We start from the raw sequence: 14,614 nt of genomic DNA, 5'->3' as shown, positions 1-14,614 counted from the left end.
AAAGCAGGTTCACACTGACCACGTGACAGACGTGACAGAGTCTGGAGACGCCGTGGAGAACGTTCTGCTGCATGCAACATCCTCCAGCATGACCGGTTTGGCGGCGGGTCAGTCATGGTGTGGGGTGGCATTTCTTTGGGGGGCCGCACAGCCCTCCATGTGTTCACCAGAGGTAGCCTGACTGCCATTAGGTACCGAGATGAGATCCTCAGACCCCTTGTGAGACCATATGCTGGTGTGGTTGGCCCTGGGTTCCTCCTAATGCAAGACAATGCTAGACCTCATGTGGCTGGAGTGTGTCAGCAGTTCCTGCAAGAGGAAGCCATTGATGCTATGGACTGGCCCGCCCGTTCCCCAGACCTGAATCCAATTGAGCACATCTGGGACATCATGTCTCGCTCCATCCACCAACAGTCTGTGTTGCACCACAGACTGTCCAGGAGTTGGCGGATGCTTTAGTCCAGGTCTGGGAGGAGATCCCTTAGGAGACCATCCGCCACCTCATCAGGAGCATGCCCAGGTGTTGTAGGGAGGTCATACAGGCACGTGGAGGCCACACACACTACTGAGCCTCATTTTGACTTGTTTTAAGGACATTACATCAAAGTTGGATCAGGCTGTAGTGTGGTTTTCCACTTTAATTTTGAGTGTGACTCCAAATCCAGACCTCCATGGGTTGATACATTTGATTTCCATTGATAATTTGTGTGTGATGTGTGTGATTTTGTTGTCAGCACATTCAACTATGTAAAGAAAAAAGTATTGAATAAGAATATTTCATTCATTCAGATTTAGGATGTGTTATTTTAGTGTTCCCTTTATCTTTTGAGCAGTGTTTTCACGGTGGGAACCACACATGCGGAGATAATCCCTTCACCTACTATGCGTCTCACAAAGACACGGCAGTTGGAACCAAAAATCTCACATTTGGGACTCATCAGGGCAGAGGACAGATTTCCATTGCTCGTGTGTCTTGAACCAAGCAAGTTTCTTATTATTATTGGTGTCCTTTAGTAGTGGTTTCTTTGTAGCAATTCGACCATGAAGGCCTGATTCACGCAATCTCCTCTGAACAGTTGATTTTGAGATGTGTCTTTTAATTGAACTCTGTGAAGCCTTTATTTGGGCTGCAATTTCTGAGGCTGTAAGTTATCCTCTGTGGCAGAGGTAACTCTGTGTATTCCTTTCCTGTGGCGGTCCTCATGAGAGCTAGTTTCATCATAGTGCTTGATGGTTTTTGTGACTGCACTTGAAGAAACTGTAATGGGAATTTTAATGTTTGTGCTTTTCTTCTAATTAATTTCTGTCTTCTATTAATGTGCTGTTCTAATAACCAATTTCTGTGTTCATGCACAAATCCTCACTATCAGTAGCTGCAATTTGGCAGTACGCCCAGACCGCGTTTTGAGAATGAACTAAAGATATCTCAGTTTCAAGGTCTAAGTTTAGAGAGAAGGAAGCCTCGTGATGTATTGGTCTGTCACATGTTATGAACCCGTATAGGCCTGTCACATGGATGAAACAAAATGGTAATGATTAATTCATTATGCTAAATCATGCAAATACAGTGCCTTGTGAAAGTATTCCCCCCCTTGGCGTTTTTCCTATTTTGTTCCATTACAACCTGTAATTTAATACATTTTTATTTGGATACCATGGAATGGACATAAAATGGTAAAAATGAGTGAAGTGAAAAAAAGAAATACAAATATTTTAAAAAGTAATGAATCCCCAAAATAATATCTGGTGCAACCAATTACCTTCAGAAGTCACATAATTAGTTTTAAAAAGTTCAACTGTGAGCAATCTAAGTGTCACATGACCTGTCACATGATCTCAGTATATATGCACCTGTTCTGAAAGGCCCCAGAGTCAGCAAACACCACTAAGCAAGAGGCACAACCAAGCAAGCGGCACAACCAAGCAAGCGGCACTATGAAGACCAGGAGCTCTCCAAACAGGTCAGGGACAAAGTTGTGGAGAAGTACAGATCAGGGTTGGATTATAAAAACATATCCGAAACTTTGAACATCCCACAGAGCCCCATTAAATCTATTATTAAAACAGAAAGAATACGGCACCACAACAAACCTGCCAAGAGAGGGCCGCCCACCAAAACTCACAGACTAGGTAAGGAGAGCATTAATCAGAGAGGCAACAAAGAGACCAAAGATAACCCTGAAGGAGCTGCAAAGCTCCACAGCGGAGATTGGAATATCTGTCAATAGGACCACTTTAAGCCGTACACTCCACAGAACTGGGCTTTACGGAAGAGTGGCCAGAAAAAAGACACTGCTGGAAGGTGAAACACCAGTCTCAACATCAACAGTGACGAGGCGACTCCGGGATGCTGGCCTTCTGGGCAGTGTTGGAAAGAAAAAGCCTTATCTCAGAATGGCCAATAATCGGAAAAGATTTAGATGGGCAAAAGAACACAGACACTGGACAGAGGAACTCTGCCTAGAAGGCCAGCATCCTAGAGTCGCCTCGTCACTGTTGATGTTGAGACTGATGTTTTGCAGGTGCTATTTAATGAAGCTGCCAGTTGAGAACTTGTGAGGTGTCTGTTTCTCAAACTAGACATTCTAGTGTACTTGTCCTCTTGCTCAGTTGTGCACCAGGGCCGCCCATTCCTCTTTCTATTCTGGTTAGAGCCAGTTTGCGCTGTTCTGTGAAGGGAGCAGTACACAGCGTTGTACGAGATCTTCAGTTTCTTGGCAATTTCTCACATGGAATAGCCTTCATTTCTCAGAACAAGAATAGACTGATGAAAAGTGTTAACTTAAGGGGGCTGAATAATTTTGCACGCCCAATTTTTCAGTTTTTGATTTGTTAAAAAAGTTTGAAATATCCAATAAATGTCGTTCCACTTCATGATTGTGTCCCACTTGTTGTTGATTCTTCACAAAACAAAATACAGTTTTATATCTTTATGTTTGAAGCCTGAAATGTGGCAAAAGGTCGCAAAGTTCAAGGGGGCCGAATACTTTCGCAAGGCACTGTATCTCCATACTTAGCCAGTGGAGGTGGAAGAATATTGTCTAAACAAATGTATGAAATGCTAGTACCTGGTAATACAATTTAACGTTTGCTATGAATAGTCCTACGTCTTTGCCTCTTTGCAAGTTTGTTAATTTTATCTGGGCTCGCTTACCTTGCCATATTTATTTTTAGACTGCAATATGGATTTTTAGCCCAATAGCCAGAAGGGGGGAGACAATGGAAGCATTGAACTACAGAAATTCACCCGTGGTAATATATTAATTTTGACAATAAGATATTATGCCGGTTAAAGCAAGTGGGATATTTGTTGAGGTAAAATAATTCTGACGTAGGTACCATTTTCAGTCAAAACCATTTTGCCTTCAGTTGGAAATGTGGAAATGTCATCATTCTATAGCAGGGTTGCACAACTCAGGCCCTCAAGTCCACAAGGGCTGCATCACGTTCAGTTGCCAAACGTTGACGAACGTTGCAGAAAGCCATAGAGCCGACATGATTCCTTGTTCTATATAACATATTTCCATTTTCCAAAATCACGAGTCCTGCTGAACGCGCAACTGATTCTAGTTTCTACCTGGTACTTTATTGTGACTGGCTGGAGAGTGTGCACACCTGTTTCAAAGTAGAAATCAGTCCCAATAAAAAAGCTACAATGAAAATCTGCATGCAGCACTCAAGGAACAGAGCTGTGCACAATGTAGCCTTGGGCTATACCTACCTTTAGACACCTTTTTACAAATTAAGTGGTTGTAATGAACAAACACTGACATTTTATTTAATAGAAAAGATATTAGAAGACTTCAGACTTCAGGACAATACAGGGGATGTACAGTCGTGGCCAACATTTTTGAGAATGACGCAAATATTAATTTTCACAAGGTCTGCTGCCTCAGTGTCTTTAGATATGTTTGTCAGATGCTACTATGGAATATTGAAGTATAATTACAAGCATTTCATAAGTGTCAAAGGCTTTTATTGACAATTACATGAAATTGATGCAAAGAGTCAATATTTGAAGTGTTGACCCTTCTTTTTCAAGACCTCTGAATCCGCCCTGGCATGCTGTCAATTAACTTCTGGCAGCCCATTCTTGCAAAATCAATGCTTGGAGTTTGTCAGAATTTGTGGGTTTTTCTTTGTCCACCCCTCTCTTGAGGATTGACCACAAGTTCTCAATGGGATTAAGGTCTGGGGAGTTTCCTGGCCATGGACCTAAAATATCGATGTTTTGTTCCCCGAGCCACTTATCACTTTTGCCTTATGGCAAGGTGCTCCATCATGCTGGAAAAGGCTTTGTTCGTCACCAAACTGTTCCTGGATGGTTGGGAGAAGTTGCTCTCGGAGGATGTGTTGGTACTATTCTTTATTCATGGCTGTGTTCTTAGACAAAATTGTGATTGAGCCCACTCCCTTGGCTGAGAAGCAACCCCACACATGAATGGTCTCAGGATGCTTTACTGTTGGCATGACACAGGACTGATGATAGCGCTCACCTTGTCTTCTCCGGACAAGCTTTTTTCCGGATGCCCAAAACAATCGGAAAGGGGATCAGAGAAAATGACTTTACTCCAGTCCTCAGCAGTCCAATCCCTGTACCTCTTGCAGAATATCAGTCGGTCCCTGATGTTTTTCCTGGAGAGAAGTGGCTTCTTTGCTGCCCTTCTTGACACCAGGCCATCCTCCAAAAGTCTTCGCCTCACTGTACGTGCAGATGCAACCTGCCTGTTGCCATTCCTGAGCAAGCTCTGTACTGGTGGTGCCCTTCTTCACAACAGTTGAACCGCTCTCCTTGAAGTTCTTGATGATCTGATAAATGGTTGCTTTAGGTGAAATCTTACTGGCAGCAATATCCTTGCCTGTGAAGTCCTTTTTGTGCAAAGCAATGATGATAGCACGTGTTTCCTTGCAGGTAACCATGGTTGACAGAGGAAGAACAATCATTCCAAGCACCACCCACCTTTTGAAGCTTGCAGTCTGTTATTCGAACTCAATCAGCATGACAGAGTGATCTCCAGCCTTGTCCAAGTCAACACTCACACCTATGTTAACGAGAGAATCACTGACATAATGTCAGCTGGTCCTTTTGTGGCAAGGCTGAAATGCAGTGGAAATGTTTTTTGGGGATCCAGTTCATTTGCATGGCAAAGAGGGACTTTGCAATTAATTGCAATTAATCTGATCACTCTTCACAACATTCTGGAGTATATGCAAATTGCCATCATACAAACTGAGGCAGCAGACTTTGTGAAAATGTATATTTGTGTCATTCTCAAAACTTTTGGCCACGACTGTACTCCTAGGACAAGCAGACTGTGAAATATCTCCAGTTCAACCATTGTCATGTTTGCAGCTCTCCGTCAGCTCTCTGTCTTTGCTGTTTCATCAACTCAGTCAGCGGCTTCAGAGAGACGAGGGAGTGGAGAGGTGAAAGAGAGCGACCGCGAGCGCATGTTTTATTGATCAAGCGCAGGAAGGGAGAAAGCAAGCGAACATGGGAATGAAGTATGGCTCCGCTGAGTGGAGGGAGAGGCATGCAGAAAGTAGGCCTATGATGAACTCGAGGCGCAATTGCAGAGGTCTCAACAAGGTGGCGAGAGTAGGGGGGAGAAAAGCATGTGCGGACATTTGTTCAATGCTCAAAGGAAATAACATATAGCCCTTTGATATGTGAAACATTTTAGTATAACCTTTAGGGTGCCTGTAGTGACTGGGGGAGGTTTAGGCATATTGCAGTTTGGTGGTCATGCAATGGGTTTTGAGGCCCTAAAGTAAATATATACTGAACAAAATGTAAGCAAAATGTAAAGTGTTGGTATCATAAGCAATGCTAATTTCTATGCACAGAGATACCGTAACGAGATCCTGAGGCCCATTGTCGTGCCATCCAAAAATATAGTCTAACTTAAGGAAGTGAAATGTAAACACCAAAGCGTGTTTTAACCCTATACACCCTAAATGATAAGATATTTGTAAATATGTATGCATGTAGGCTATGTATTATAGGTACTTATGTTTAATAGTTTGTAGTTTAGCAGTTTTTATTCATTTTAGGCCTATTAGTAGTTGTACAAAATGTTTTTATGCTGTTAAGGTAAGTTTTTATTATTATTTCATTATTATTAACCAGTAGTTGCCATATTATTATTGTTATTAAGTATTGTTTGTTTTTTGTTTTTCTCATTTGGACACTTGAAAACAAGATGGTGCATCTCAAGAGATTTCATCCCGCAAAATGTTAAATAAATAAAGACTGTAGAAAAACGAAGAGAAAAAAGTCAAATTCATACTTAAATGCTAATAGAAAATAGGCTAAATGAATTTGTCTATTTTGCGTTTTTGGTCAATATTACATATTTGTCAATTTGGTGTATTTTCAACCAAGTATCAGTTTCAAATCATTTTTGTTTTATTACCACAAAGTCGGCTATTGAAGACTGTGTAATAGTTAACCCCACAGCCTGTTAAGTCCTAGAAACGTAGATATATATGGTGATGTAAAAAAAAAAAAGAATCTTACTTTGTTCTCCACCCTGGTCTCCTCTACCTCGGTGTGACTGCGTGTGTGTGTGTGTGTGTGTGTGTGTGTGTGTGTGTGTGTGTGTGTTGCTTGCACGCCTGTCCAGTCATAGATGTTGTGGTGTACAGGAAATACACCTGTTACCTACCACTCACTGGCTAGTGTTTAACTGTAGCATCTGAAGATGTAGGTGGTTTTCCCAGTGTTTTTGTAAGGGGGTAGATCAGCTTTAATATTGCAGATAGATTATAGCTTCCATCAATGTAATTGTCTTTATCATTTCCAATCCCCCATACAATGTTTTTTGTAAATATATATATTTTCCCAGTGTTAATTGTGTAAACAGAAATGCACAGCTGCTACCAAGACTCCACTGACACTGACAATCAAAGTACATGTCAAGCTACCAAGAGAGATTGTGAACCCACACAAACATTTCTAATCAAAGGTTGTTTTGCAGATTTTTCTGATGTTCTCATGCATTTGGTATGGGAGACTGTGTGTTCTACCTAGCTGGGACACAGGGAATGGTTATTCATGGGGTTACACAGAAGTTGGCTCAATGTGAATGAAACAATATTGATGAGAACTGTGGGAAAGAAATGCCCCTAGGCCACAGCAGGGAGACGTTGTCGAGGATCTTGACAGATTCTGTGACAGCCAGATCTCAAGAGACATTTAGTAGCCTAGGATGACTCATGTTGGTTTTGTTGATCTGTGCAACTCGAGATGGGGTCTAGGGACCATCTTCTATTTTCAGGATATTTTGTGAACATCCAGACATTCTTAGTATTGAAGTTGCCATACTGATTTATATTATTATATTATATACATAGTAAATCCCTACAGATGAACTCGTTTATTAAATAAGTATCATTATGAATTCACTGTTACAATGCACTATAATTTACAGTATTTCTTGACGTTAGAATAAAAAAAGAAACTCAAGGAAAAGTTGATTTGGATGAGCCAAACATTTACTAACACCATTATAAGAGCCATGCACTTTACTACTCATATGGCCTGTCTTAATAAATGCACTCTTGACCTGCATTCCTTAGCTCTCCTCTCCTTTCAAAAACATTTACGGTTATAGAATGATTCAAAATCATTGAAAACATATCTTTAAAAAAGGATTACTCCTATATATTACATATATATGTTGACCACAAAATGAGCGAATAACATTTAATTCAGCAAAAAAACTATCCACTGGCTCCCGATAGTACATTGTGCTTGTTTTACAGTACAGGTCGTTGTGAAGATGTTACATGAGGATTGGTCGGCGAGTCGTTGGTGAGAAAGGTCCGTCACAGAGTAGAGAGAGAGAGAGAGAGGTGTGTGCCTCACTCATTCACAGAGTCCTTTGGGGCAAAGAGGGGACGCTGCTAGGCGTAGAAGGTCTCCACTTTGACTGCTTGGCAGAACATCGTCATAGAGAAGACCAAACCCAGAATCTACACAAAGGGAACACATACACAACCAAAACCAATGTGACACAACTACATCATCAATAAAGTGGTCGTGTCTGAATACCCATACTTGTGTCCTAAATATAGTATGGGACATTTAGAAAATCAGGTATACTTTAATAGCCCGTATTTCATAGTAATGTCGGCTTTGACAACAGTTGATAATCGGATATGGGGATTTGCTACCGAAATTAACCAATAACGCGAAACAACGCAAACGTGCAAGATGCATTCTCAGTATGAGAAAATATGTTTTCTAGTACGTGATTTTTTTCAATCTAGTAGGGTTTAAATGCCAGGATGTTATACTCATTTCGGCTCTTCATCCAGTAGAATTCAATGCACACTTTTCCACAAAGTTGGGAAGAGGTGGGCTGTGAGTGATTGGCCCCAGTTCTCTTCAAGTAGCCAAACGACAAAACTAGGCTACTTAATTGGGAAGATGCCGAATAGCGAAGCTTCTGCGGTGGTGTTCAAATGTAGGCTAAGTGGTTTTTGTTCTCCTTAAAATTCGAACGAGTATTGCATTGTAAGCAACGTCTAAATTGGCCATGGATGGAGATAGTGATTTGGACTTGTGGTTTAACTTAATTATCTGTACTGGCCAATGATTATAACTGCGATTCTGATCCAACCATTAATTTATACATTGTTGTTCCCCTGGCCTGAAAGGATGAAAGTTCAATATGTAGCTAGATGTAAAAGTCTAATGTTAACTAGCTAACGTTGCCCATGAACGGACGTTAGGCTAGCAAGCACTTTAGCCAGGTAGCTGAGGACAACAAAAAATAAAAACGTGTACTGTATGACAGAGTGATAGAACGTTTTGTCAACATGAAAGAGAGGAGGATGGCATTAGTGTTTCTCTACAAGTAGGGTGGGTAAACAGGTTTTTCTACACACACACACACACACAGAAATCAGAACCATGGACAGCCACATCATATTTAGCTTACGTTGATTGGACTAAATTGTTTTTGGCATATTTTCGTTGTCACTATTAGACTAAGCGTAGGTGGTGTTGATGTTAAAATGTTGAAGTTAAAGTGGTGCTGGAACAGTGCAGGCAGATCCTGTTTTCTTTGCGACAGTTAAGTGGTCCAAAAATGTCTGAAACATGAACTTGTTTTACCATGCTGTAGGTCATGTAACTAACTGTACATGCAATATGCTTTGTGGACTTCACTGGACAGAGGTTGCTATATTTTGTGATCAAACAAAGGTGTGGTTGAATTTATTTTGATTGTTTAGCCCTGTATATCACGGTTGCAAGGCACATGAATAAACAGGTTATAGAGCAAACAACGAAATTATCACAACGCAGGTTGCAGTTGTGGCATACTGTATACTTTGTATGTGCTAAATAGTATGCAGTTTAAGCTAGAATGGGTATTTGGACAAGACCCGTGTCTCCATTGAGAATAAAAGGAACAACTTCATGAATTTGAATTGGGTTTCACTATAGTTGTTAATTGAGGCCTACTTTCAAATCATCTAATTTCTTATCAAGTATTAGGGATATTAGCCTGGTTCCAGATCTGTTCAATATGTGCTTTAACCAACTCCTCTGACTTTTGTTGTCCTGCCATTCAGTCTGACCCCTAATGCAAGCTACAGTAAATGTTCATATGCACAGATATTTAGAATGGAGTCTGTATAGCAAAGTTGGAAAAGCAGATACCGATCTACTGGTGCCAAGCTAAGATGTTATGGTTCCCTGTCAATAGACATCACTATAAAATGCTACCCACTGAAGCATAAGCATTCAAAGCACTTTCAACGTGCACTGAAGAGCACAATTGTGCCACCAGTGTCTGTACCTGTGTGAGTGCCGTACACAAGGCAAATATCCACAGGGCCACCAGATTCTGTTGTATCCAATCCTTCACCCGCTCGTAACATGGCTGTGGAGACACACAGGAATGGAAACAAAAGTTTTACAGCACATTATACAAAAAAACATCACATTAATTTATAGCATGGGGTGCCTAAGTGTAGCCTACAGCAGGGTTGGGGTACATTTCATTTTCCTTCTGTCGCTAGTCTTGGTAGACTTACAAGAGTATCGGGCCCACAGGCCCTTCTCTACACCGCCCAACACAAAGTGACACATCCTCGCATACATGCCTTTTACTCTGCAAATCATCTCCTTATCATGTTAGCTAAGTGGGTCCCATATGGTTGCCTTCATCCCTATCTATCACTAGGGGTGGAAGGTTGGGAGTAACTTGCAGATGGTACCATTGCTCTGTGCTGGGACAACATTTAGACGAGCGAACGAGCTGAATTTTTCATGGCCAACACAAGCAGGTTAGACACTTAGGCGACAACTTTTGAACATTCAAGAGACATTACGTGAAACACAGTGTCACTGAAAAGGATGACGTAATATACCACGAGACAAATACAAGTCTTCACGTATAGAATTGTGAATAGTTTATATATCCTTAAAGCAGCTAAAGGGGTTGTTGTAATAATGAAAGATAGTGGCATAGACAACGTCAGACAGCGTTGGGACTGGCACAGAGTACATGAGCCTAGCATGGTATACGGCAGAAAGAATTTATGCCTCACAGTCTTTAGCACTGCTGGTTTTCAGTCTTCCCCTATAAATCAGGGATTTAGACCTGTGACACCAGTTGAGTGGATTCTTTCACCAAACAAGGGTATTAATTAAGGAATTATATATGAATTAACTACCAGGGGCAAAAGAAAGAAAATCAGCAATGCTGCTGCAGACCTCAAGGCACAGATTTAAAAACCCCATAGAGTTGATTAACATAATTAAAAAAATCCCCATAAAAATCTGTCTAAGCTAGAGATATGTTTTTTTGTTCTGTATGGGCTCAATCCACCACATACGCCCATGTTGGCCTTCCGCGTTTGCGGTGAAAAGTGACAGGGATACAGAGCTGTTTGTCAGACCAGGAGACGAAAATGTCTGTAACACTACAGAGGTTTTCTTGAGAAGACTGATTTTTGGAAATTGTTTGGTCAACAAACTATGACCCCAGTATCGAAAGCAGAGACTCTCATGAACACCAACGGTGTTCTCCGTTTTGTTCTACGACCCTCACAAGTGTCACAGGACTCGTCTAAACGTAACCCGGTACCGGTTTTAAAAAAGTTTTGTGCCCCCAAAAAGGGGTAAAATGTGTAAAATAATATATAAACTCAGCAAAAAAAATAAACATCCTTTCACTGTCAACTACGTTTATTTTCAGCAAACTTTCAGCAAACTCGCGCACTAGCGACTTCTGTGGTGGGCCGGGCGCAGTGCACGCTGACACGGTCGCCAGGTGTATGGTGTTTCCTCTGACACATTGGTGCGGCTGGCTTCTGGGTTGGATGGGCTTCGTATCAACTTACCGTGTAAATATTTCAACAACTGAGACATAAACTGAACAAGTTCCACAGACATGTGACTAACAGAAATTGAATAATGTGTCCCTGAACAAAGGGGTTTCAAAATCAAAAGTAACAGTCAGTATCTGGTGTGGCCACCAGCTGCATTAAGTACTGCAGTGCTTCTCTTCCTCATGGACTGCACCAGATTTTCCAGTTCTTGCTGTGAGATGTTACCCCACTCTTCCACCAAGGCACCTGCAAGTTTCCGGACATTTCTGTGGGGGAATGGCCCTAGCCCTCACCCTCCGATCCAACAGGTCCCAGTCGGGCTCAGTGGGATTGAGATCCGGGCTCTTTGCTGGTGATGGCAGAACACTGTCATTCCTGTGTTGCAGGAAATCACGCACAGAACGAGCAATGGTGGTGGCATTGGTGGCAATGTCATGCTGGAGGGTCATGTCTGGATGAGCCTGAAGGAAGGGTACCACATGAGGGATGAGGATGTATTCCCTGTAACGCACAGCGTTGAGATTGCCTGCAATGACAACAAGCTCAGTCCGATGATGCTGTGACACACCGCCCCAGACCATGACAGACCATTTACCTCCAAATCGATCCCGCTTCAGAGTACAGGCTTCGGTGTAACGCTCATTCCTTCGACGATAAACGCAAATCTGACCATCACCCCTGGTGAGACAAAACCGCGACTCGTCAGTGAAGAGCACTTTTTGCCAGTCCTATCTGGTCCAGCAACGGTGGGTTTGTACCCATAGGCGACGTTGTTGCCGGTGATGTCTTGTGAGGACCTGCCTTACAACAGGCCTACAAGCCCCCAGTCCAGCCTCTCTCAGCCTATTGCGGACAGTCTGAGCACTGATGGAGGGATTGTGCGTTCCTGGTTTAACTTGGGAAGTTGTTGTTGCCATCCTGTACCTGTCCCGCAGGTGTGATGTTCGGATGTACCAATCATGTGCAGGTGTTGTTACAGGTGGTCTGCCACTGCAAGGACGATCAAATGTCCGTCCCGTCTCCCTGTAGCGCTGTCTTAGGCGTCTCACAGTACGGACATTACAATTTATTGCCCTGGCTACATCTGCAGTCCTCATACCTCCTTGCAGCATGCCTAGGGCCCATTCACGCAGATGAGCAGGGACCCTGGGCATCTTACTTTTGGTATTTTTCAGGGTCAGTAGAAAGGCCTCTTTAGTGTCCTAAGTTTTCATAACTGTGACCTTAATTGCCTACCGTCTGTAAGCTGTTAGTATCATAACGACCGTTCCACAGGTGCATGTTCATTAATTGTTTATGGTTCATAGAACAATATGGGAAACAGTGTTTAAACCCTTTACAATGAAGATATGTGAAGTTATTTGGATTTTTACGAATTATCTTTGAAAGACCTGAAAAGGGTCCTGAAAAGGGGACGTTTTTTTTTTGTTGTTGCTGAGTTTATATTATTTCATTCTGTGAGACATATATACACTGCTCAAAAAAATTAAGGGAACACTAAAATAACACATCCTAGATCTGAATGAATGAAATATTCTTATTAAATACTTTTTTCTTTACATAGTTGAATGTGCTGACAACAAAAACAACACTACAGGCTGATCCAACTTTGATGTAATGTCCTTAAAACAAGTCAAAATGAGGCTCAGTAGTGTGTGTGGCCTCCACGTGCCTGTATGACCTCCCTACAATGCCTGGGCATGCTTCTGATGAGATGGCGGATGGTCTCCTGAGGGATCTCCTCCCAGACCTGGACTAAAGCGTCCGCCAACTCCTGGAAAGTCTGTGGTGCAACGTGGTGTTGGTGGATGGAGCGAGACATGATATCCCAGATGTGCTCAATTAGATTCAGGTCTGTGGAACGGGCGGGCCAGTCCATAGCATCAATGCCTAACTCTTGCAGGAACTGCTGACACACTCCAGCCCCATGAGGTCTAGCATTGTCTTGCATTAGGAGGAACCCAGGGCCAACCGCACCAGCATATGGTCTTACAAGGGGTCTGAGGATCTCATCTCGGTACCTAATGGCAGTCAGGCTACCTCTGGCGAGCACATGGAGGGCTGTGCGGCCCCCCAAAGAAATGCCACCCCACACCATGACTGACCCACCGCCAAACCGGTCATGCTGGAGGATGTTGCAGGCAGCAGAACGTTCTCCATAGCGCCTCCAGACTCTGTCACGTCTGTCACATGTGCTCAGTGTGAACCTGCTTTCATCTGTGAAGAGCACAGGGCGCCAGTGGTGAATTTGCCAATCTTGGTGTACTCTGGCAAATGAAAAACGTCCTGCACGGTGTTGGGCTGTAAGCACAACCCCCACCTGTGGACGTCGGGCCCTCATACCACCCTCATGGAGTCTGTTTCTGACCGTTTGAGCAGACACATGCACATTTGTGGCCTGCTGGAGGTCATTTTGCAGGGCTCTGGCAGTGCGCCTCCTGCTCCTCCTTGCACAAAGGCGGAGGTAGCGGTCCTGCTGCTGGGTTGTTGCCCTCCTACGGCCTCCTCCACGTCTCCTGATGCACTGGCCTGTCTCCTGGTAGCGTCTCCATGCTCTCGACACTACGCTGACAAACAGAGCAAACCTTCTTGCCACAGCTCGCATTGATGTGCCATCCTGGATGAGCTGCACTACCTGAGCCACTTGTGTGGGTTGTAGACTCCGTCTCATGCTACCACTAGAGTGAAAGCACCGCCAGCATTCAAAAGTGACCAAAACATCAGCCAGGAAGCATAGGAACTGAGAAGTGGTCTGTGGTCCCCACCTGCAGAACCACTCCTTTATTGGGGGTGTCTTGCTAATTGCCTATAATTTCCACCTGTTGTCTATTCCATTTGCACAACAGCATGTGAAATTTATTGTCAATCAGTGTTGCTTCCTAAGTGGACAGTTTGATTTCACAGAAGTGTGATTGACTTGGAGTTACATTGTGTTGTTTAAGTGTTCCCTTTATTTTTTTGAGCAGTGTATATATATATATATATATATATATATATATATATATATATATATATATTCCTGAGCTTTCTTATATCTCCTAGATATAGGATAGATACTTAAAAACCTTATTCCTTATGATACATCTGTTTTGCCATTTAGAATGTGTTATTCACTGGGTTTCTATGGGCTATAGCCCATAGGGTTAAATACCCCTTATATTTGAATATGCCTTATACCCCAAATATAAGGCATATGAGAACAGGTAGTTATCCACAGCAGAGCAGTGTTTCCCAAATGGTGGGTTGGGTTTTAGCAAAAGCTCAG

The 14,614-nt window shown here is 42.7% G+C and overlaps 1 protein-coding gene across 3 annotated transcripts in view; it reads right to left on the bottom strand.

The window, feature by feature from the left end:
• Positions 1-7,360: 7,360 nt before the first annotated feature.
• The window catches only part of LOC110526175 (tetraspanin-4), a 100,123-nt gene continuing 92,869 nt past the window's right edge, over positions 7,361-14,614 (bottom strand). For all 3 annotated transcript variants that reach the window (XM_021606851.2, XM_036980465.1, XM_021606850.2), the window contains 2 exons: positions 9,813-9,896; positions 7,361-7,977 (listed from right to left, as the gene is read on the bottom strand). In XM_021606851.2, the coding sequence (XP_021462526.2) occupies positions 7,909-7,977; positions 9,813-9,896 (153 nt within the window). In that variant the 3' untranslated portion in view covers positions 7,361-7,908. The remainder of the gene's footprint in view (positions 7,978-9,812; positions 9,897-14,614) is intronic.

Source organism: Oncorhynchus mykiss, chromosome 6, assembly GCF_013265735.2.
Source record: "Oncorhynchus mykiss isolate Arlee chromosome 6, USDA_OmykA_1.1, whole genome shotgun sequence".
In the NCBI taxonomy this organism is placed as follows: Eukaryota; Metazoa; Chordata; class Actinopteri; order Salmoniformes; family Salmonidae; genus Oncorhynchus; species Oncorhynchus mykiss.
Note: the sequence above shows the minus strand (reverse complement) of the source record. Positions and strands in the feature narration are given on the sequence as shown.